The 25,451-nt window shown below is 43.2% G+C and overlaps 1 protein-coding gene and 1 pseudogene across 1 annotated transcript in view; one reads left to right on the top strand and one right to left on the bottom strand.

Moving 5' to 3' along the window:
* The window catches only part of LOC144492818 (connector enhancer of kinase suppressor of ras 2), a 751,457-nt gene that overhangs the window by 616,411 nt on the left and 109,595 nt on the right, over positions 1–25,451 (top strand). The window contains exons 19-20 of the mRNA XM_078211295.1: positions 15,185–15,258; positions 15,953–16,024. Coding sequence (XP_078067421.1) covers positions 15,185–15,258; positions 15,953–16,024 — 146 coding nt within the window. The remainder of the gene's footprint in view (positions 1–15,184; positions 15,259–15,952; positions 16,025–25,451) is intronic.
* On the bottom strand, positions 16,524–16,978 carry LOC144492428 (large ribosomal subunit protein uL15 pseudogene; annotated as a pseudogene).

Genomic DNA, 25,451 nt, shown 5'->3' with positions numbered 1-25,451 from the left:
TGATCCGTTCGTTGTGAGATCGCACAGCTCTATGACTATCGCTGCTTATGTTGTTTAGCACGCAAGGAGTCCTGTGTTATAACTTCACCAGGTTGACACCTCATTTTTAGATATGCCTGAAGCTGTTCCTAACATGCTCTCCTGCACTCTTCATTGAATCTGCAATGATCTCCTGGCTTGGTGGCAATGGTAAAATGGGGAATATAACAGGCCTTAAGGTTACAGATTGTGGTTGAGTACAATTCTGCTGCTGCTGATGGCCCATAGCACCTCATGCATACTTGATTGCTAGATCTGTTGGAAATCTATCCCATTTAGCACGGTGTTAGTGCCACACAACACGATGGAGGGTATCTTCAGTGTGAAGATGGGGACTTTGTCTCCACAAGGTCTGTACGTCATGGACAGACGTGTCTGTAGCAAGCAGATTGGTGAGGTGAGACCAAATATGTTTTTTCCTCTTGTTGGTTCCCTCATCTGCTGCTGCAGACCCACTATGGCAGTTATGTCCTTTATGACTCAGCCAGCTCAATCGGTAGCAATGTGACTGAGCCATTCTTGGTAATGGGCATTGAAGTCCCCCACCCAAAATGCATTTAGCATCCTTGCCGGCCTCAGTGTTTCATCCAAGTGGTGTTTCAACATGGAGGATAACTGATTCATCAGCTGAGAGGGGACGGTACATGGTAATTAGCAGGAGGTTTCCTTGCCCATGTTTATCCTGATGCTATGAGACTTCATGGGCCCAGAGTTGAAGTTGAAGATTCACAGGGCAATTCTCTCCCAGCTGTGCCACTAGCCATCTCTGATGGGTCTGTCTCGTCGGTGGGACAGGACATACCCAGGGATGGTGATGGTGGTATCTGCGATGTTGTCCGTGAGGTATGATTCGTGAGTATGACTATGTCAGGCTGTTCCTTGACTATTCTGTGATAAAATTCTCCCAATTTTATCACTCCCAGATGTTTGTAAGGAGGACTTTGCAGAATTGACAGGGCTGAGTTTGCCGTTGTCTTCATCGATGCAGGGTGGTCTGTCTAGTTTCATTCCTTTTAGACCTTTAAGCGGTTTGGCACAACTGAGTGGTTTGCTGGGCCAATTCACAGGACATTTAAGAGTCAACCACATTGTTGTAGGTCTGGAGTCACATGTAGGCCAGACGAGGTAAGGATGGTCGATTACCTTCCCTAAAGGACATTCGTGAACCAGATGGGTTTTTACAACAATCAACAATAGTTTCATGGTTGTCATTAGACTTTTAATTCCAGATTTTTTTATTGAATTCAAATTCAATATTTATCAGCGGAGAGCCACCATATCAGTTTCCAGCAGATCCTGACTTAGTGGCAAGTTTCTGACCCAGGACAATAGCACCCCTGCCATATTTTTCAGGTGCACTCTTAAAATGCTTCATTTCAATCACCCATTGTGCAGCAACCTCCTCTGAGTTGCTGGGGCCTGTGCGATGCTCTGAAGATTGCACAACTGTGGTAAAATTGGCACTAATTGGCTCATAAAATACCTTAATTACTTTCTTGCTACTCCCAGGCAGTCTTCTGTCATCGTACCAAACCCATCTCCAGGAAATGCGCTAGGAGTCTGGAAAACCTTTACAGCCACGTCTGTTAGAGGACTGTGACTCTGAGTCACTCTTAGCAGCACTGTGATAACCTGCTGAAATTTTAATCACTGAGTCAGAACCAAGCCTAATATTCACAGTTTAGTATCTTAACGAGAAGGAAATGAAGCCACTGATAACTGTAAGAAGTGAGTCATCTGCAAATGTCGACGATTGTGTGGGATGGAAATCTGAGGCCTGTATGATTATGGTGGAAGGACTTTACAGGCCATAACATGCTCTTTTTCTGCCCAGACGTGTGGTACTATTCAATGTAGGAGAGCAGTGCCGCACTGTATAGTTCCCACACAACAGCACTCTCAATTCACAGATCAACAGACAGGAGGGAAAGAGTGAAACAGTTCACCAGCTTGATGAATGACACTCTGAGAAATGTGACAGAAATGCGAAAATGACTTCATGACATTAAGAGAACCACAAAACATCACCTCTTCCACATCTGGAAAACCACAACTGGTGGGCTTTCTAACCACCTCCTGTATGTTTGTATTGCTGATGGTCAATGACTTATGAAGTATCTTCTTTCATTCTTGCTAGCATCACAGTGCATTTACTTGTGCTTTTACATGGTTTTCATTGCATGACTCCTTGAGCTTCACACCGTTCCCTACCTGTAGTTTTGTCAATGTATTTCATATATTGTCTTTCAATATATAAAAGTTGGAATTTCATTAGTTTATTTGCTTTTTCCACTTGGGATTCTGCTTTTAAAGGTCCTATGTATCTGCACGCGTTTCTTTTCACATTTGAGACAATTCAAACAATATTCATGATCCTGATCCAAATATTGTTTAAAAATAATTCCTTATGTCCAGGGAGCTGAAAGACAGAAAAGGCAAACCTGATATGGTTTTCTCTATCAGTAATTTACAAAATTGGACTGCTTGCTACTGGAGCTTCATCAGCCAGAATATTCAGTACAATGGGTATTATTATTGCACCTCAGTACAGGCTGCCAACTAGCATGTGTAAGGGCTTATCTTCATGATAGTTTGCCTGCAAATGCTGAGTTACAACTCAGAGGATTATGATAACACTCCATTGGTCATGTTTGACTGCGATTGGTTCCATTGCATGCCACTTTCTCATGAATCCAAAAGTTGCTTTTTTGGTCTTAATTTTGAACTAGTTTTGACAATTAATCAATATTGTGCTTTTGTCCTGAGCCCTTTTGGAGCAAATGGAAGCAACAAAGAAGGAGCAAGTGACACTTTGAAAATAAATTCCTCTAGTGTTTAAGGTGGTGATAAGGGCCTGGATTTTCGTCATTCAGGTGGCTGGTGAGATTTCAGAAGATTCCCAGCTCTGCCCACCCTTCATGGGAGAAAGTGTCCACAGTGGGAGGATTTCCATTATCGGGGTGGGTGCAGGCTGGGTTCGAGCCAGCTGACCCAGGAAAAATTTGGTAGGCAGTAGAAGGTGCCCAGGTAACTGTTTAAAAGACACACTCAGTGTTCTGAGACTTCATCCCAATTAAAATTAAAAGGCCCTCCAGCCCTCAGCACACCACACACCTCATGACAGATCCATACCACCTCATGCACCCACTATGGCTCCATGCCAAATATGTCACCCAACAGGTCCAGTGACCTATTATGCCCCAGTAACAAGGGATGCTCTCCCAAACAGCCCCTATGGCCCCCAATGACTCGTTTTCCAAGGATGATACTTCCATGCCCAATCACCCACGATGCACAGTAAAGAAGCAAACAAAATAGTGATAACAGGATGTCTAAAAAATAGCATTCAGGAAAGGCATTGCTAACTTTCCACTTTCTTAGAAAATACTTTTTACTAAAAACCAATGAAAAAGTCAATCATCCAATCCCTTTAAAGTTTCAACTGCTGAAACTGCAAGCACTTGAAACCTCTTTATCTTGTGTAGGAAACATTGTGAAATTTACAGCAGGAATCAGAGCCAGAGCTGTCAATGAAGCATTGCTTTCTTTGGGGCTCAGCTGTTTCAAAATGCTGATGAATTTCTGGGCTCCCTCAGCCATTATGGATTCTTGGCTAAGAGCCCAGATATCCATTAGGGTTATAAAATATCTGAGCCCAAGGGAAAATATAGTTTGATTGATAGCTCTGGCTCTCTGAACTCTCCTATAAATTTCACGATGTTTATTTACACAAGATAAAGCTGTTTCAAGAATCTGGATGATTGATACTTCTCTTGGGCTGTAGTTAAAAGGAGTTTTTTAAAAACAAAATGGAAATTTACTGATGACTGACTTAAAAAAAATTACACTCCTACTGTCACTCCAGGATTCATTCATTTTATGCAATATATAGTGGATATGGAAGTGCCATAGCTTGGCAAGGGGTCATGAGTGACCATAGGAGTTGTTTGTGGGCTTTAACTTAGCATGGGGGACATGAGAGGGCATAAAGGTTGTTTGGGGAGCATGCCATGGCATGAGGAGCCATAGTGGATGTGTGGTGTCATACCTTGGCATGGGAGAGCATGAAGAGGACATATTGAGCTTATCCTTAAACCAGGCCCTCCAATATGTGGGGGTAGGGCCTGGGTGGGATTGTGGTCGGTGCAGACTCGATGGACCGAATGGCCTCCTTCTGCACTGTAGGGTTTCTATGATTTCTATGGTCCTTTAAAAAGTCAGACTGTGGTTTACAGTACCTTTAATGAGTCATGAACCATGATTCATAGAAAAGTCTGACCTGACTCCATGGGTCGAATTCTCCCAACCTGCCTGCAGCAGGTTTAGTAGTGGGTGGGTGTGGAGAATCTGGCAGGAGCTAAAACGTCTGAAACCAGGCATAAAATTACATTGTAATTCTCCCAATGACGAACTTGTCATTCCGCTGGCAGCGGCATTTGCATCTCATGAATGTCCACCAGTGTCCCATCAGGCCCTCCAATTATGCCCGTGGGAAATCACATCGCGTCAAGCCCAATTGCTAATTAGTCATGCACAAGACAGTCCTTAGTTGTCAATAAACATTGAGATGAGTGCAACACTGCCATAGTGCTGCACTGCTCCTCATGCGCCTGATGTGAAGGGCAGACCAGCTCCTGCCCTCCATTTCCACACCAAGCTGGTCTTCATGGTCAGCATTGTGCTGCTAGTCCCATGGACCCTCCTGTGTCACCAAGTCAGATCGGTACTGAGCCTGGGGTTGGTGATTACAGGGCCCCCTTTTCCCCTGGTGCCACACATCAGTGTCTTCCTGGATAGCACACTGTCGAATCTCTCCTGATAGCTAATACCTCCAAACCAGGCAACATCCTCATAAATCTTTTCAGTACCCTTTCCAAAGCCTCCACATCCTTCTGATAGTGTGGCAACCAGAACTATACGCAGTGTCCCAAATGTGGCTACAAAATGACTTGCCAATTTTTATACTCTTTGTCTCGACCGACGAAGGCAAACTTGCCATATGCCTTTTTGACCACCTTATCCACTTGTGTTGCCACTTTCAGGGAACTGTGAACCTGTATGCCTAGATCCTGATTTGGGTGGCACAGTGGTTCGCACTGCTGCCTCGATTCCAGCCTTGGGTCACTATCAGTGTGGAGTTTGCACATTCTCCCTTTTGTCTGTGTGGGTTTCCTCAGGGTGCCCCAGCTTCCTCCCACATTCCAAAGATGTGTGGGTTAGGTGGATTGGCCATGCTAAGTTGCCCCTTAGTGTCAGGGGAGCTAGCTAGGGTAAATGCATGGAGTTGTGGGGATAGGCCCTGGGTGAGATTGTGGTTGATGTCGACTCAATAGGCTGAATGGCCTTCTTCCGCACTGTAGGATTCTATGACTCTATCCCTCTGTATGTTAAGTGTTCTGCCATTTATTGTATCCATTTACTGTATACTTTCCTCCGTCATTTTCCCTTCCAAAATGCATCACCTCGCATTTGTCTGGATTAAATTCCATCTGCCATTTCTCTGCCCAAGTCTCTAGCCTATTTATATCCTGCTGTATTCTCTGGCAATCCTCCTCGCTATCTGCAGCTTCCCTTTGTGTCATCCATAAGCTTACTAATCAGACCACTTATGTTCTCCTCCAAATCATTTATCTATATTACAAACAACAAGGGGCCCATCACTGATCCCTGTGAAACACCACTGATAACAGATCTCCTTTACAAAAAACACCCTCCCACCGCTACTCTCTGACTTCTATGACCAGCTCACCGTGGATCCCATGTGACTTCATCTTCTGTATCAGCCTGCCATGAGGGATCTTGTCAAAAGCCTTGCTAAAGTCCATGTAGACAACATTCACCATCCTGCCGATCATCTTTGTCACTTCATCAAAAAACTCAATCAAGCTTGTGAGATACGACCTCCCTGCATATTGTTCCAAGTGCGTGTAAATTCTGTGCCTAAGAATCTTCTCCAATAATTCCCTACCACTGACCTAAGGTTCACCAGCCTGTAATTTTCCCGATTATCCCTGTTGCCCTTCGTAAACAAAGGAACAATATTGGCTATTCTCCAGTTCTCTGGGACCTCTCCTGTGACTAAAGAGGATACAAAGATTTTGTACAAGGCCCCAGCAATTTCCTCCCTTGCCTCGCTCTGTATTTTGAGATGGATCCCATCAGGTCCCGGGGATTTGTCTACTTTAATGCTTTTCAAAACACCTAACACCTTTTTTATATCTTGTTATATTCCACTCACCTGATGAAGGAGCAGCGTTCTGAAAGCTCGTGATTCCAAATAAACCTGTTGGATTTAACCTGGTGTTGTGAGACTTCTTACTGTGTCCACCTCATACCAACGCCGGCATCTCCACCTCATTTTTTATATTGCCATGCCCTCGAATGTCAAAGTACCCCTCTCTCGACTCAACATCCACCATGTCCTTTTCTTTTTTGAATACCAATGCAAAATATTTGTTAAGGACCTCATCCACTTCCTCCAACTTCATGCATGAATTCCTTCCCTTGCCCTTGAGTGGATCTATCCTTTCCCTATCTACCCTCTTGCTCCTTCATAGAATCATAGAATCCCTACAGTGCAGAAGGAGGCCATTCGGCCCATCGAGTCTGCACCGACCACAATCCCACCCAGGCCCTACCCCCACATATTTACCCGCTAATCCCTCTAACCTACGCATCCCAGGACTCTTAAGGGGCAATTTTTAACCTGGCCAATCAACCTAACCCGCACATTTTTGGACTGTGGGAGAAAACCGGAGCACCCGGAGGAAACCCACGCAGACACGAGGAGAATGTGCAAACTCCACACAGACAGTGACCTGAGCCGGGAATCGAACCCGGGACCCTGGATCTGTGAAGCAGCAGTGCTAACCACTGCGCCACCGTGCCGCCTTATATACATATAAAACGCCGAGGGATTTTCCTTAATTCTGTTTGCGAAGGACACTTCATGGCTCCTTTTGGCACTCCTATCTCCATGTTTAAGTTGTTTCCTGCTTTCTTTACATGCTCGAGGGCTCTGAATGACTTCAGTTTCCTAAACCTTATATATGCTCCTTTTTCCTTTTGATTAACCTCACAATTTCTTTTGTCATCCAAGGTTCCCAAATGTTGCCATCCTTAACCTCCATTTTCAGTGGAACATGTTGATCTTGAACTCTAATCAACTGGTCTTTGAAAGATTCCCACATGACAGATGTGGATTTACCCTCAAACAGCTGCCCCCAATCTACATTCCGAAATTCCTGCCTAATATTGTTATAGTTAGCCTTCCTCCAATTTAGTACTTTCATCCAAGGACTACTCTTATCCGTATCCATAAGTAACTTAAAATTATGGTCACTGTTCCTGAAATGCTCCCTCACTGAAACTTAGATCACCTGACCAAGCTCATTTCCCAACACTAGGTCTAATGTGACCCCCTTCCCTAGTTGGACTATTTACATATTGCTACATATTTACATATTGGACACACCTAACAAATCCACACCCCCCACCCATCCCAGCCCCAGCACTAATGGAGTCCCAGTCAATATAGAAGTTAAAGTCACCCACCACAACAACCATATTGTTTTTACACTTTTCCATGTCTGTTCACATATTTGTTCCTCTATCTCCCTGCTGGATGTTGGGATATCTGTAGTACAACACCATCAAAGTGATTGCATCCTTCCTATCCCGAGCTCTACCCATATGGCCTCGCTGGATGAACCCCCTCCCTCAGTACAACTGTGATGTTTTCTCTAATCTGTAATGCAACTCCCCCACCTCTTTTACATTCCATTTATCACGCCTGAAATACCTAAATTCTGGAATATTAAGGTGCCAGTCTTGTCTGTCTCGCAACCAAGTCTCTATAATAGCTAAAACATCATAGTTACATGTACTAATCCAAGCTCTAAGTTTACCTGCCTTACCTATCATACTCTTCATATTAAAACAAATACACTTCCATTCCACTTCCCTCCATTTTCAACAACCTCTCCCTGTCTTTTCTTCCTCTTAGCCTTACTGGCCGTAGTCTCTAACTCCTTCTCGATCGTTTCAATTGCTGACCTACTGCTCTAGTTCTCACCCCCCTGCCACACTAATTTAAACCCTCCTGAGTGACGCTAGCAAACCTCCCTGCCAAGATATTTGTGACCCTCCAGTTTAGTTGCAACCCGTCCTTCTTGTAAAGGTCCCACCTGTCCTGGGAGAGATCCCAATGATCCACATATGTGAAACCCTCCCTCCTACACCAGCTCTTAAGTCACCTATTTAACTAAACTATCTTCCTATTCCTCGCCTCACTGGCATGTGGTACAGGGAGTAATCCCGAGATTACAATCCTAGAGGTCCTGCTTTTCAACTTACTACCTAACTTCTTAAACTCATTTCCTGTCGTTAGTACTAAAGTGTACCATAACCTCCGGCTGCTCATCCTCCCTTTTGAGAACGTCACGCACCCGCTCAGACATCCTTGACCCTGGCACCAGGGAGGGAACACACCATTCGAGAGTCTCTTTTGTGGCCACAGAAACACCTATCTGTGCCCCTGACTATAGAGTCCCCTATTACTTTGACCCTCCCTGCAGTACAACAGAGCCAGCTGTGGTATCACCGCTCTGGCTGCTGCTATCGCCATCCCCGATAGGCAACCCCCCCCACAACAGTCCAAAACGATATACTTGTTAGAGAGGGGGTTAGCCAGAGGGGATCCTGCTCTGTCTGCCTTCCCCTTCTAGTGGTCACCCATCTATCTGCCTGAACCTTGGGTGTGACTACATTTCTAAAACTCCTGTCTGTGTTGCTTTCCACCTCTTGCATGCTCCTCCGTTCTATATAATTAATGAGGTTCCAATAGCAGAATCTGGCTGGAGTACCCATCATTCTGCTCAGCAGGACAGACAACATCAGAGCCACCCACCACCGCACTTTGTCTCAACATGGGAGAATTCCTCCCGATGAAGATTGCGAAGGACTAAGACATCCTCAAAACAGAGCCAGCCAGGTCAGGATGCAGGCTCATGGCCTGAACCAGCCCACAGTCTTTAAAGGTCCTGTTGAACATTGGAAACCCCGGGAATGGGGCAGGGAATCCTGGAATCAGGTTCTGGCCGTCATTTCTAAAAGGCTCCTCAGTCATCCCAACTCGATAAAAATCCAGGCCAAGAATTTTTATGCAGCTTTGTTGTATGACACTGCCATACTGTTCTGTTCGACTTCGATAGAACTTCTATTCAATTTTGATGGTTTTTGCATTCACTGGAACTGAATAGAAACCAGGCTATTTCGAATATTCTTTGCCTTCATTTTAATTAAAATAATATCGATTGTGTTGTTGCAGCCTGATCATTATGTGTTGGTTTTCTTGCGCTAAATTAGTATCTGATTTAGTTTTCGATTCAGACTTGTTTTCTTTTTGGCCTTTTTGAGAATAAATTAGAATTGCTGCCTCTGAAATGAGAAACAAACATTTTTATGACTCTGAAATGACAGCTTTGTTAGCCTTATTATAGAAATGTGAATTGCCAAGAATACTTACCATTGAGGGTGCACTCACACTAATGGTTTAGGATTAATGCGAACTACCTTCCGTTTGCCACTGACATTAAACTTGTGCCTTGTTAATTGAGTATAGTGCCCAAACTATCTGAAAAGCCAAGTGAAATGAGACTGCCTCCTCCATGGGCAGTTTTCCCGAGGCATGCTGTGTCCTGACTCTTATTGTAAGTTGCATTCACACCTTTATTGCAGCACACAGTTTCAATGAAACAATACAGTGTTTCACATAGTTGCAGAATAATTACAGTCTTAGGTTGGGTTTTTCTGATCTTTCCCACTGGCGAGGTCTCCTGGTCCTTTTTAAGGTGAATCACTGCGTTCCCCCTGCAAAACGCTGCAGACATCTGTGGAATCAGTAGACCCTGCTGGCAGCCTATGATGAGCTGCCTCAATCACCAGAAAACACGACGTGGGTAGTCTGAAAATCCCTCAGATTCTGAATGATTAGTTCTGAATGATTGAATGAATTAATCAATAAATCCCACATGGTGTTCAGGGAGAGCCTGGTATTATGCCCATTACCTCTTAAACAGAGTGAAAAGAAAACACAATGTCTGAAAATATGCAGAAGTAATTCAGGTACAACTCTTCACACAACAATGATGGGGGTGAAACACTAGCAAGACGAACATTAGTTTGTCCTCTTGTCTGTAGCTTTGAATACACCAGACTGTCTGGAGCCCATTTCTGAAAACTTACATGACACAAACACAAAACATTTGCAGACTACTATATATACTTGTGTAAAAGTCAGTTCTTTATAAGAATTCACCCTGTGATTTCTGGCCAGAAAAAAAGGTAATTTTTCATATATCTTGTGTAAAAGTTGTTTTTTCAGGGATCAAAGCCCAAAAATTTCTGAACCAAAGTATAATCACATCAAATACCTCAATCATTGTTTGTTAAAAAGTGACACATACTGTATTTCCTTCAGTTCCTACCTGTCAATTATGACAGGAAGAATGTAGATCAAGTTTGATTTTTTGGCGGAAGAAGCCAACAAATCACTCGAGAGAAATAAGCAGTGCACAAGGAAGCAGAATGCAGAGACCAACTTCCAACGTGAACATTGAATAAATAAACCCCCCAAGCCTTGTGTCCTCAACCATCACCCTCAGCCTTCCTGGGAGGCTCTGGAGGCATTGCCAGTTGAATCCTTGTGAGTACAGACACAGTGCAATCCCCCTGAACCAAAGGCTAGGTAATAGGCTGGGTATCTTCAGTATGATGTGGAGATGCCGGCGTTGGACTGGGGTAATCACAGTAAGAAGTCTAACAACACCAAGTTAAAGTCCAACAGGTTTATTTTGCTACCAAATAAACCTGTTGGACTTTAACCTGGTGTTGTTAGATTTCTTGCTATCTTCAGTATAGCATGCTGAAGCAAGGCCTTTCCTTCCCCTGTGATCCCGTGTCATCACTGAATTTGGAGGCATGGTCGACTCTGCTGCTTCATGTCCCGGGGAGGGGGCTGGCGGAGGAAGGTCCTTAATAAAAATAGAGAGATAGTCAATAAACTGTCAATAAAGTGGTGTGGGCACCATTACTTTGTTGGTTTTTTTGACAGCCATGTTCGGTGTGCTGGGAAGGGATGTTTTAGCTGAAAGTTAGCCTCTCAAAAATATTACCTTTGTAATTTTTGCTTAAAAAGTATGTTCTCCGAAAGCCAAAAATTAGTTTTTTTTTCCAGGGGTATATATGTTACTTATCTGAGCAAGTGTAATATTGCAGTGCTTTTTCAAATTCAAGAGCTTACAAAAGCCTTTTGAGCCAAAAATACTAAAGCTTGGATTAAAATGTAGAGTACCTGTCAGTTGCTTGGTCACTTAGCAGTGTCAAATGTAAGGAAAATATGATTGATCTCATTAACCTAGAAATTGCTAAAGACCATTAAGGAACAAACAATTAACACACTTACATGACATTCTGCTATTTTAAGCATATTTTAAATGGCATTTATAACAATGCCATACGAATGTGCCAAGTGTTCTTCAATAAATATTGCAGCAAGTAATTTTTCATCTCTAATGCATCTTGTATAATATTTTGCTTGTCATAACAAGAAAGGGAGCACTGCTGGATCTACTGTTGTGAAGTGCAGTAGAACAGATAAGACAAGTAAGCTTAGAAGCATCCAGTGATCACAATATAAGAAGACTTGAGATAAAGTTTGAGAATTTCATTTGTAAGACAAAAACCAAAATAATAAATTGGAAAGAAGTTGCTTTAAGGGAATGACAATGGCACGAAGGAAAGTAAATTGGAAAATTCACTAACGAACACAAAAGAAGAACAGCAGTGAGAAACATTTAAAATGGTACTCAATACAGAGCAGGAGAAATATATCCCACTGAAATCAAGAAAATAATGATACACCATGGATGAACAAGGTAATAAGGGCAAAAGTGAAATGAGACAGAAAGACAGTATAAAATATAAGAGACATGGAGGTTATGCTAAAACTATAAAACTCTAGTCAGGCCACAAGTCAAATAATATAAAGGATCGGTCACTACATTTCGGCGGGGGTGGGAACTACAGATGGCCTTGCAGGACACCCTCGAGCAGCTCTGGGCCCTGAGGATCCAGTTTCAGGATGCATCGACTTGGCACCGGTAACAGCCTGGCCCATTGCCATGTGCCGATCCTGCCTCTACACTAGCCTCAAAGCTACACACAGTGCTGGTATCCGAGCTGGTGGCTGGGATGGTGAGATCCATTGACTTCCTTGTCATGGGCATGGGTTTCCTCTTTCTCTTCCTCCTGGCAGTGTTGAGGTTGGCCAGGCAGCAAACTTTGGGTATCTGAAAACATAAAAGCAGAAGTTGGAGTGAGGAAGGGGGTTGGGTGGGAAAGCAGGAGGTCTAAGATCACACGATCTGCTGATTTGAATTTATGCAGATGACTAGTGAGTTGAGAAGGGAAATAGGGACGTAATTCTCTGTCATTCTTAATGCTGTTGGATGTCAAGGGCTCTGCTGTTGCCAAACCTATGATGCAAAGCATCATCTCCTTTGTTAGGGCTAGGCTTGTAGTTGTGGTATTACCTTCAACCCCGCACCACCAATCCCACCCCTCCCAGTCCTGTGTTGCTTCCTCCCAATATCGGTGCCCTTCTGTAAGAGAGAGGGCGGAATGTCAGTGGTTGTGTGGTACTATTCTGTAATGCACCAGCCATAGCTGAATTGTCAGACATCTGCAGAGGCAGTGAGGTGGGTGGCAGCTTTGGAAGATTAGCTTGGATGGGGTACAGTATGTGAATGTCAGTCACAAGTGAGCGATGGAAGTGCAGTGCACTGGGCAGTATAGTACGCTGGTGGTTTTGTGGGTGTGAAATGTGCTGTGAAGATGCATTCACTGACCTTGACCACATATCTGGGGTTATTATACTTCTTGCAAGCTGACCTTCCTTGCCACCTGCTCCCATTTCCTCCTTTGGTCCCTCTATCCACCTCCATAACTAGAACTTCCAGAACAATATCAGTGACCTTGGAGACCCACTGACTCTTGAGAAGGCGTCCCATTCCCCTTCACTTCGAATATTTCTGCTGCAGTTGTTTGCAGACTGGTGTGTTCCAGTATAGTAACTCCCCTTTCACAGGGACTGTCTGCCTCTTTAAGAGCTGAAGGCTTGCTGGAACATATGTTCACCTCACACACTTACCAGCATGGGTTACATTGGGCTGCACTCCGAAATCATGGTGAGGAGTATCCACCTTCAATGGAACCAGAACGGGATCGTGAATTACAATCCCTGCAACTAATCAATGCCCCGTTATGTTAAATTTGAATAAAATCTTGTTTATACCACACTCTTGGTACTGTGAACAATTCTGTTTTCCATATTATAAAATGGTAGAGGGACATGAAAAAACGTACACAAATGGATTATCTTAATTTTTAAAAATTTGTTCTTCGGATGTGAACATCACTAGGCTAGGCCGCTATTTATTGCCCATCCCTAATTGCCCTTGTTCAAATGGTATTTATTAGTCAACCATATTGCTGGAGGTCTGGATTTACATGTAGGCTGGACCAGATAAAGACAGTAGATTTCCTCCCCTAAAAAACATTATTGAACCAGATGGGTTTTTTTCAACAATGGTTTAATGGTCATCATTAAACTTTTAAATTCCAGATATTTATTGGATTCAAATTTCACCATCTGCCATGATGAGATTCAGATCCAGGTCCCCAGAGCATTATCCTGGGTTTCTGGGATACTGGTCCAGTGACAATACCACAATGACACCAACCTCGGGGCAGCACGGTGACACTGTGGTTAGCACTGCTGCCTCACAGCGCCAGGGACCCAGGTTTATTTCCAGCCTTAGGTGGCTGTGTCGAGTTTGCACATTCTCCTCGTATCTGTGTTGGTTTCCTCCAGGTGCTCCAGTTTCCTCCCAAATCCAAAGATGTGCAGGTTAGGTGGATTGGCCATGCTAAATTGTCTTTTAGTGTCCCAAGATGTCTTGGTTAGGAGGAATAGCGGGGTAAATGCATGGGGTTACTCAATGGACCGAATGGCTTCCTTCTGCAGTGTAGAGATTCTATGACTCCCATGAATGACACCAAAACTAAGCGGTTATACCTGTCAAGAAAGATTAAACGGAAGGGCTCTTTTTTCTAGAAAAAAGACTGAGAGATGACACAATAGAAGTCTTTAATATTGAGAAGCAGTGGATGTGGAGAGGTTGCTACTTGAGGGAAGACCAGAACAAAGGACCATAAGTGTCAGATAGTCATGAATAAATTCAATAGGGAATTCAGGAGAAACTTTGTTACCCAGAGCCTGGTTTTAAGATGTGGAACTTACCACCATAAGGAATAGATGAAGTGGCTATTGTGGAAGTGTTTAAGAGGAAGCTGGATAAAGACAGGAGGGATAAAGATACCAAAGGCTATATTGATAGGCTTGGATGCAGAAGAGTGGGATAAGATTCATGTGGTGAATAGTCAGGATAGGCATGGGCCCATTGGACCCAAATGGACTGTTTCTATGTTGTAAATACTATGTAATAGTATCATGTAATTTATCTGGATTCACACTTTCACAGTTCACTGATGGTTTTCACTGCAGAGAAATGAGGTAGTTGAAGCACAGGTAGACTGTCAAGTAACTGTCAAGGTGAAAGGATTAAAGTTTTAATGTTGTTATTCAGCAACCAAGGGATGTCTTTATTTTTAGCTTAGTTCTGAATTAACCTGCATGCAGTTTGTCGATGGATTGCACAGAGAGCATCGACTTGACATGAAAAAAGATCACAATTCTAAAATGGAATTCATTGTTTTGGGATCAGTAATTCTAAAATTTAAGCTCTGTCACGCAAAAACACAAGGTTTGAATTCAATCTCATGACTGGAAGAGTTTATGGTTTAATCAGAGCTACTTTAAAGACAACGTTAAATGAATTGATGCTTGGAGTAGGGAAATAAAGCTCTACTAATCCCCAGTTTCATCAAAATCTAAATGGATTAGAATTTAAACTCAGAATAAATTGACATATTTTGCATCCCAAGAACCTTTAAGACCAGAAAACTTCATTTAACATATCAGAACAAATTTTCCTTATCTCTGGACTCTGTGCTTTCTTGACAGGATGAAAAGGCAGAAGGATTCATCAGCTTGCCGGAGTTCAGGATAGACAGGGCTATTGAATGCAGACGGAAATAGTAAGTGTTAATCTGGTGATTTGCTTATGCAATTTGTCAGAAATAAACTGTGTAAAAAAAGGAAATCATCTGCTGAGTGTTGAACATCTAAAGGTACATTTCCCAATTGTATGCTTGCAATGCTGAACCTTGCCCTCCGGGAACATATCTTTTGAGATTGGGAGTTGCAGACCCTGGTTTCCTGCCCCTTTATAGTTAATGGATAAAAAGATCACAGCTTTGTGCCCCGGGATTGCTCAATATGCAATCACAGTCTGGCACAGCTTTGCAGGAGCACACAAAATTTACTTTTGGTTAACCATAAGGTGGCACCCAGCTTTGTGCTTCCTGTTCATGAGACTCTAAGGTGCAACTGATGACTCCTTTTAGTTCTGAATCATTTGTTCATTTAAAATTAAACAGCAAAAAATATTGGATATTTCTAAGCACAGAGAGGCCAGTGCTGACTGTGTGATGGGCTAAAGCGAGTCGTCAGCACATTTTAAATCTCCCCTCATTGATGTCAGTGGAAATGAAAGTGGAAAGGGATATAAAATGAGCTGCCCACTCACAATGTACCATTTTACACCGTCTCACAAAGTTAGAATCTACAATAAAGACTGATACAGTTCCATTGAAGATTGCATTCTAAGAATAATGAAGTTCCTGTCTGCTGATCTGTGTGATATGACTTCTATGTTTTGTCTTTCTGAAGCGCCTTCAAGGCTTGCCATCCAAAAATTAAGAGCTTCTACTTTGCAACTGACTGCTTGGAAGAAATGAACAGGTAAAAATGTCCCATTCCGATTAATTATATTTAGCAATTAAGACAGTGACTGGAAGCTTAAAAAGCAACGGGTTTTATTTTCTTTGACAAGTTTATCCTTGTACATAGATGAGAAATTATGAAGAGTGTACTGACTTTATAGAATCCCACAGTACAGAAGGAGGCCATTCGGCCCATCGAGTCTGCACTGACAACAATCCCACCCTGTCCCTGTAACTCCACATATTTACCCTATTAATCCCCCTGACACTAAGAGACAGTTTAGCATGGCCAATCAGCCTAACCCGCACATCTTTGGAGTGTGGGAGGAAACTGGAGCACCCCGCGAAACCCATGCAGACAGGGGGAGAACATACAAACTCCACACAGTCACCTGAGGCTGGAATTGAACCCAGGTCCCTGGTGCTGTGAGACAGCAGTGCTAACCACTGTGCCACCGTGTTGCCCATCACTGTGCTACTGTGACTCGATATTTTATTTGTACACCCAATTGTAAAATTTATGTCATCAACACACAAGCTCAACCAACTTCCTTGATCTTGTCTTCAGGTTTCCTGCTGAAGAACTTTGCCTTGACAATGACTAGCTGTTTTGGCAGTTTTCCTTTGCCCAGAGCTTTATAATAATCAGTGCGCCCAACATCAATAACAGGTGCTGTTCTGCAGGTTTCTTTCCATAGTTCAACCTGGTCTGCTCACTGACCAGCGTCCACAGCTTATTCAGATTTCTGATTGGACAGATCAACTGATTCTTCTTTAGATCGTAATGTCTCATACCAACTTTTCCAAAGTAACCTGGATGATATTTATCATAGTTGATTCTGTGATGATGCATAGCACCAGCCACAACCACCAGGATGCTTTCTGTGTTTGCCAATATGATGTGGCCAATATGGCCATGACTTTGGCTAACGTGCACTCTCAGCTTCCTGGTTTTTCCCAATCTGTACGGCATCTTGGCTGATGTCAGGTTGTGTGAATTGTACCAGAGTAAATCGTGGGGCATACCACAAAGAGCTTCCACAACATATTCTGCATGCACCATATGTTGATTTTGAGAATCAAAATGAAACGGACACCTTTCTGCTGGCAATCTTCGCAGACAGATGCTTGAATGGTTTGCATGACATTCACCAGTCTGCTATTTTAACACACGTGTCGAAACCTATTTGCTTAACTGTTAATTTTGCTGTTTGCATTTGCATAACAGGTGATTTTGTGAGAATGTATTTGGTGTTTGGCAGTTAATATAACCAAAGATTAGTTTTCAATGCCATGGGTTTCACCTTGTACTTTACTTCTTTGCAGTTTGATTTGAATGCAGCTGGAGACTTGCTCCAATCTATTAGGATATTTTATAGTGGGTGTTTAGAATGTTTATATATTCGAACATTCTTTTTTAATAAAGTATGAATGGAAAATAGTTCCCAGTTAATTAAAATGTGACATAATTTCATGTCACATTCATTGTCTACAGTTTGTCACTAATTAGCATCTCAATATTTGCTTTAACTAAATTAGTTTTTCATGAACAGGTTCTTCATTTTTGAGCAGCTGTGGTGATTGCCCCTTTCAGGGCAACACAGCAGAATAAGGGTCACACTCTGCTGTGTTGCCCCAAAAGAAAGCAAAGCACCACGCTTCAGGAAGGATGTCAAAACGTTATAGAAATGGTGCAAAAGACTAGAGAAGTACCAGGGATGAGGGAACTCATTTATGTTCAGAGACTGGAGAAGATGATGTTGTCCTCTTTTGAGTAGAACAGATTAAGAGGAAATTCGATAGAGGTGTTCAAAATCACATTGCTGGAATAAATAAGGAGAAATTGTTTCCGGTCTCAGGAGGGTCAGTAAAGAGAAGAAATGGATTTCAGGTCATTTGCAAAAGAAGTAGAAACAACATAAGGAATATCTTTTAGCACAGTTATTGTGATCTGGAATGTCAGAAAGGGTGGTGGAAGTGGCTTCAACAGTAACATTCTGAAGAAAATTGGATGAATACTTAAAGGAGAAAAAATTACTGAGCTACAGCGAAAGAAAAGGAGAACAGGATTAATTGGGAAGCTCTACCAAAAAGTCAGAAAATGATAATGAGCTGAAGGGCATCTATCAGTGCTGCCTAATTCTATGATTCCAATATGGCATTGCTGCTACTTTGGTATAACCTTCAATATATTTGATCTTCAGGTGTGAGACTGTGAGCTAAAGTCCCTATATGCTGCACAGTTACTCAACAATCCATCAAGTGCCATGCATTTACCTATTACTGCCGCACATAACCTGATGGTTAAATGAGATTTACTGTCAGTCTAGTTCACGAGCAAAGAACTGGCAGACACTGCCACGAGAGGAAATTAATGGATGTGAACTAAGTCAATATGATTAATCAGGCAGAATTAGCAGCTAGAATTCACTTGTGTCAGTTCTTGGAGCCCAAAACTATGTCAACATTTGTTTTTCCTGTGGCCTGCTTGTTGACTCTTCTACTCGCTCGCCTACTCTTCTATTCACTCACCAACCCTCCCGTTTGCCTCTTCCTTCCCCTAACTGTCCCAACCGTGGCTTCCCTCCCACTCTTCCTGTTCATGGCCTCTTCTGCTCTCCACTTCTCTGCCGCTCACTGCTTCTTCCCTGATGCTCCTGCTCCTTACTCCCCTCCCAAACTATCCTACTCACAACCCTCCCAGTGAGGGTTCAGAAAAAGGAAATGGCAAGCAGTAGGGAGGTGATGAGAGGGAGGGGTAGGGGCAGTAGACCAGCGAGCAGGAAAGTTATGTTAACTATATCATTAAGGTTAAGCATATACAGGTGAATGGTATAGATTAATTAAGTAACTTAAGCATGTTGTAGGGAAATATCCCTTACCAGTGCAGAATAGAAGTTGAGTCGCAAATCAAGGTTCAAAGCGTGTCTTTATTGTACAATTACTAGGATCCTAGGGAGACCCCCGTAGCCAGCTCAGAAACAGTGGCTTGGCCACGTTGATCTCCATTAAATCACATCAGCTCTGGATCTTTATAGGGATCCAAAATTCGCGCGGGAACATTTGATTATGCCTTTTTTTACACAATGTATAAAGTGGTCTGTCAGTTTCAAAAGTCCCTAGGAAGTTTCATGGATTAGCATTTGTATGGTGTGTGTTCGTGTTAATGGGATTACTTGGTCCTGCCCCGGTGTCTAAATGCGTTTCCCATTATCATCTCTATGTGTCCTCTTATTTAAATTGATCCTATTGTTCCGTGTCTGTGTTTCCTGCTTGTGAGATTGAGTGTTAATGTCATCCTGTCCTGTTGGGTGTCTGGGGTATTTCATTCTTAACCTTTTATCCTTATCTCTTAGTTTACCAGATTTTTATGTCTGCCTTGGCCAGTTTAAAATGCAGCTGCGCTGTTGCTAGGCAGATTAGGGATCTTCCGTAGTTTCTGAAATTCGTGAGTCTCTCAGCTGTGCAGGGGGGGACCCGATCGAATATCCATCCGGGGGTGCCCCTCTGCATTGTTGGCCCGTTATGAGTGGTGCCAATTAGTCCAATATGTAAATATGTTTGATGATGCAAATATGGTTTTCTGGAAAATTTCCTCCTTCAGTCCCTCCTCTCGTCCAGGGGGTGCCATTCATGGCTGACCCCCCATGGACGACCTTCAGAGGAACAGTGATTTGTACAGCTGTTGTCCTTGCCGTTGTTCCTCCTCTTCTGTGTCGTTGTTAAGTTCTTGCATCTGGATACTGGCAGTGGGTAGCATTCTTGATGTAATATTTGCACATATCACTTTAATACAGGTTAGGCCAAGGCAGAGTGTGAACAGGATGGCTACTACTAGGATTAATCCCTTCATAATATATGCTCCCCAAACTGTGTTAAACAGCCATCCTAACCACCCATCAGTCCCTGTTAACCCCTGTTTAAAGTTATCCAATTGCTTTTGTATCCCGGACATGGCTGCTGTTATGTTTAGTGTCTCGTCGTGTACGTATGTGATGCATTTTTCCTTGATGATGGTGCATACCCCCCCTTGTCTGGCTAGCTGATAGTCCACCGCATATCTCGTTTGTTGTGTGTATAGTCTGAGTTCTGCGAGTTCTTGGTCAATTGCGCCTAATGCTTGTAGGGTGTTGTTTCCTAAAATGGTCAGTCCACATATGAAGAAGTTCCTATTACTGGCACTGATCACCCCTGCGGCGCCTCCCAGGGATAGTGTCCCCAGAAATCCATATCCTAAAGAAGACCCTAGTGTGACAGGGGCCTGCCAGTCGGAGCAAAATTCTGCGCTGATGGCCCTGGTCACTATGCGTTTCTGGACATGCCCTTCACTTGGGCATGGAACCGTGAGAGGTCTGATTGTCCCTACGGAAAAGAACCTTGGAGGCCTGTCTGTGGCCGTCATATATACATTTTTAAATAAAAACACGTACCCGTCTTTAACCCGATAACATGCATTACCCCGGGGTCGTTTGACCGCATGGCCCCATCTTGTGGAACCTTCCCTCCCCCTTGACTGTCCACTTGATTGTACCTCTTGGCGAGAATCAAATGGATATGTCCCCGAGGCTGAGCTTACGTGGGTGCCGTTGCACTTGCCACACATAAGCTGCCTACCCGCGGTGACTGCAATGCATTTTTGTTGCTTGCAGTCACAAGTGAAGTGTCCTTCCCGGACCCGGCACTCCTGGAGAGCACAATGTGCCTCAGCGCACGAATCATTTTTAGGGACAAAGGCATGCACGCACCCCCATCCCTCTCCCTTAAAACATTGTGGGTAGTTCCCATGTGTCTCCTCCGGTTGGGGTCCCGTCCCCCTTAGAATTCCCGGCTCAGTGAGCTCTACACACCTTCCTTGTATCCCTTGCTTAAAGTACCCAATATGTTCTTTGCAGGGTGCCCCCGATGTGTCAATAGTGAATAACTCTTGTGGGAGCCACCCTGGTGTTGCGATGAATAGGGAGTTTACTGATCGCGCTGAGGGGTAACAAGCGGTCCTATTCCCATAGATCTGGATGTGTGTTTTCAGGAATAGGTTTCCTTCCATGATTGGTGGTTCTGCTCCCCTAACCCCCATGTGTTGGAGTGTATTTACAATGGTCAGGGTTATTATCAGATATGTCCCTGTTCCCATATCGCTCTTTTTTTTTTCAACAGTATTTTACAATTACAGTATATACAGAAAATAAACAGGCAATCAAATTAAAAGTAGTTGGTTCCGACGTCTTGATAGTAGATCTGGTCCTGGTTCCTGTGGAAGTTGAATGAGCAAAACGGTATTTTTTAGTTCATTTGTCCTCATATAGTTTTAATTGGGTCCAGTGTTTCCAGACCCCCTGTCCCCTTATATCTATACAGGCACAGGTATCTCCGCTAACAATGACCTCGTAAGGTCCGTGCCATCTTGGGGCAAATCCTGGTTTTGCAGGAAGCACTTTTGTTAATACCCGGCTCCCGGCTTTTGGGACTTCTGGTAATATTTCTGAGTCCCCCTCTGCGTCGACCTGTGCCTGATTAGAAATTACGGACCGGCGCATCCCCTTCAATTGGGTGCTAAGGTCTCGGATGTATTGTCGGATCCTATCTTTTATCGGACCCACATCTGTCCAGCCTGTAATAATGTTTTCGGGTAAGTGCATTGCTCGCCCGGTCATCAGCTCGTATGGAGTCAAGCCGGTAGTTCGATTTGTGGTCGCCCTAAGCCTCATCAGAACTGCAGGTAGGACTTCTGTCCAATTTCTACCTGAGGATTGCATTGCTTTTGCCATTGTTATTTTTAGAGTCCGATTCATCCTCTCCACCATCCCGGAACTTTGTGGGTGATAGGGGATGTGAAATTTTTGTTTTATTCCTAATAGTTGGCAAATGTTTTTCAGAACCTTTCCTGTGAAATGTGTTCCCTGGTCCGAATCAACTTGAATTGGCATCCCCCATCCATAGCAAGCTTAGTGTGAATTAAATAACACTTTGTACTGGCCTTTTTTGGCTGCAATTGGACATCCATTCATTTGTATGTAATCTTATCAAAAGACATCGCTTTCCCCATTAAAATCACATGCCATACAGTTCCGATCTTTATATGAGTACTCTTACACTATCTCTAATTTGATCATTTGTTTGCGTGCAAGCGCTACACCACAGTACTTCACAAAATAATTATGTCTTTATCAATACCCAATATAGTATATGAATATATCATACAAAGTTGGTTAAGGCTTTTCAGGATTTGATGTTATTCTTGTGTCTATATGGCAGTGCTATACTGTATAATAAAAATAATCAAGCGGCAGTTGTATCATACCACTTTACACATCGTACCCGTGATATCCAAACCCTTTTAATTTAAGCCGTTTCTTTTTTTAAACTGAGCTCCAGATCGAAACCCCCGCACTCTAGGAAAAGTAACAGGCGCCGAATCAAAATCAAAGCAGGTACAATACATACCAGTTATTTGATTAGGAACATTTTGGTTTCTTAACTGGCTAGGTTTTAAGCTTTGCAGTGCTTTTATATTTGGCAAACCTTGAACCTTGATGGCTCATGAAATTCCGACGGCAGTACATAATTTTAACTAGTTCAGAATACTAAACTATCTGACGTTCGCAAATCGCGATATTCTGCGATTAATACTGTATTTCACTGACTTGATACACTTTAAACTAATTCATAGACCTCAGTCTTTTGTTCCTGCTTTTCTACCTTTCCACAAAATAACTTATTTTCTTCTCTTAACTCCTCAACTAACTCTTATAATTTCTACTTCAAGACAAAGGAAAGAGCACATGCTTCCTTCCAAGGTTTAAATCCTTTCTTAACATTAAAACAAACAACAACAAAGCATCCACGCAACCACTTTGTTTAAACACACACACACACACATGGAAGCTTCCAAAAGTCATTCCACAGTACATCCTTTTTCATTCAAACTTATCATTTCAGACTGGGATGAGTGTAAAACATTCAAAGAGAATACAGAACATTGATTAAGACAATCGCTTTTATTCTTCTTTCTTCCAAACTGTAATTAACTCAAAGCAGAAGTAAATTCAAGAAATCCTATCACTTTAATCTTTAACAGTTTTAACACTCTCCCAGCCCCCTGAGGCTAAACCAAGGTGCAATACACTGCACCCACTGCCTGTAGCAAACATTCCACAGGAACAAAGAGCTCCCTGCTCTCAATCTAATTACAACAACAACCACCTACATTCGACAAGCTACCAGATCTCACAAACACACTGAAATACAAAAACTAAGATCTCTCCTATCCATCCGCTGCCTTTCCCCTGGCGTAAAAGGCTTATAGGTTGCCTTTGGTTGTGCTAACGTCCCTCCTCTCGTGACTGGCGCTAGATTATAATTTTCTACGTTTTCTTCTGATGCTGGAGTGGCTGTATGTTTCTGCACTGACTCGTATGGGCGCCGAGGGTCCGTTTCCTCTGATCTCTGCGTTATCTCCGCAGTGTGTCTTCTGTGTTCTAATTCCCTCACTCTCTCCTGTAATACTTTAATTTGTTCTGTCTCTTTGTGTCTCTCCTCCATTGAGGCATTTACTTCCTCAATTAGTCCAGCTAACTGGGTCACTAATATTACTCCCATTACTTTTGTTTTGTCCCGTTTAACTCCGTCTACCCACTTTCTTTGATCTTCTAAAGTTTGTGATGCGTTCCACCCGTTCCGTTTCATCTTTGCAACAATCGCTTCTCTGGCTAACAGATACTTCAAAATGAGAGCTACTGCAGTTTCTCCCTTAACAACGTGGTCTGCCATTTTTCTGTCTAGCAGTCCTGCAACCCCCGTATGCTGGCTGCTACAGTAAAAGTGCCTCAACTCTCTCCCTTATCTCCTGTCACTGATACTGCCCCAGCACCGTCTGTATTGCTGTAGGGCCTCGTAGTGAGGTTCCAGTGGGTCTCTTTCCCCTGGGCTCCCCCAACTATTCCTGACACCTCACGCTTGGACTATTTTGTGTTGTCTTATTGGGATGTGTGCTGGTTGTTTAGTGGGTTTGTCCGCCCCTGTTCCCAGCCCCTCTAAGTACAACGCCTCCCGCTCGGCCACCACCCCCACTAGCAGGGTTGATCCGTTACCCCAAAACCGGGTATCCTGCTATGGGCTGTGGTGTTCCCTACAGACGAACAAGGTTATCAAACTCCGCCCGGGTCCCTAATGGATCCTCCGTCGTCGTGTCTCTTGGTCAGGATGGATCGGGTCCCCTTTTCCTCAACACTTACACACATGTATTCTGTTATCAAAGCCCCTGTTATAGTTAGTAACTGTATCGACTCTGAGGTTGTTCGTCCCTTCAGAGTCAGTGTTGTTACCCGATTTACACTGTCCGTGCCTTGCACCCTGAGTGCCTGTGCCTCTTAGCGCCCGCTTCAAAACCCAACCTTAGCGTGGGAGATTTCTCCTCTTAACGTCCAGTTTAGGGTAGGGCACCTTGAGTCAAGCACTCCCTTGTCCTATTGCCTTGGCACAGACAGTGGTTTCATTTACAATCCTGGGTTAGTTACACCAATTAGTTCTGCATGCGGTACTTATCTTTATATTAGTCTTAATTCCTGTTATCAAATAGCCCAAAACCTGTTATCTTTCCCTCTGGTCCTTTACTCCTATTAAAGTTAAAAGTTACTTACCTTTTTCCACGCGGTCGTTCTGACCTGTACCTCTTTAGTGCGGACTTCTGTTTCAATTTAAAAACTTAGGCAAGATTATACAGTTCTACAAGACAACAATACTTAAAACAGACAAACCCTAACCCTTAAAGGTACCTCACTTTGAACGGAGACCTGCACTCGCCTTTGACTGCTCTGGATTTGTATCAGATTCGTTTAAATTTGATCCCGACTTTCAAACTGTGGCCATCAGTCAGAAGTCAGATATCAAATCCTGCCGTGACTACGCCATTTTGTTGTAGGGAAATATCCCTTACCAGTGCAGAATAGAAGTTGAGTCGCAAATCAAGGTTCAAAGCGTGTCTTTATTGTACAATTACTAGGATCCTAGGGAGACCCCCGTAGCCAGCTCAGAAACAGTGGCTTGGCCACGTTGATCTCCATTAAATCACATCAGCTCTGGATCTTTATAGGGATCCAAAATTCGCGCGGGAACATTTGATTATGCCTTTTTTTACACAATGTATAAAGTGGTCTGTCAGTTTCAAAAGTCCCTAGGAAGTTTCATGGATTAGCATTTGTATGGTGTGTGTTCGTGTTAATGGGATTACTTGGTCCTGCCCCGGTGTCTAAATGCGTTTCCCATTATCATCTCTATGTGTCCTCTTATTTAAATTGATCCTATTGTTCCGTGTCTGTGTTTCCTGCTTGTGAGATTGAGTGTTAATGTCATCCTGTCCTGTTGGGTGTCTGGGGTATTTCATTCTTAACCTTTTATCCTTATCTCTTAGTTTACCAGATTTTTATGTCTGCCTTGGCCAGTTTAAAATG

The sequence above is a fragment of the Mustelus asterias genome, chromosome 4 (genome assembly GCF_964213995.1).
Source record: "Mustelus asterias chromosome 4, sMusAst1.hap1.1, whole genome shotgun sequence".
NCBI lineage: Eukaryota > Metazoa > Chordata > Chondrichthyes > Carcharhiniformes > Triakidae > Mustelus > Mustelus asterias.
Note: the sequence above shows the minus strand (reverse complement) of the source record. Positions and strands in the feature narration are given on the sequence as shown.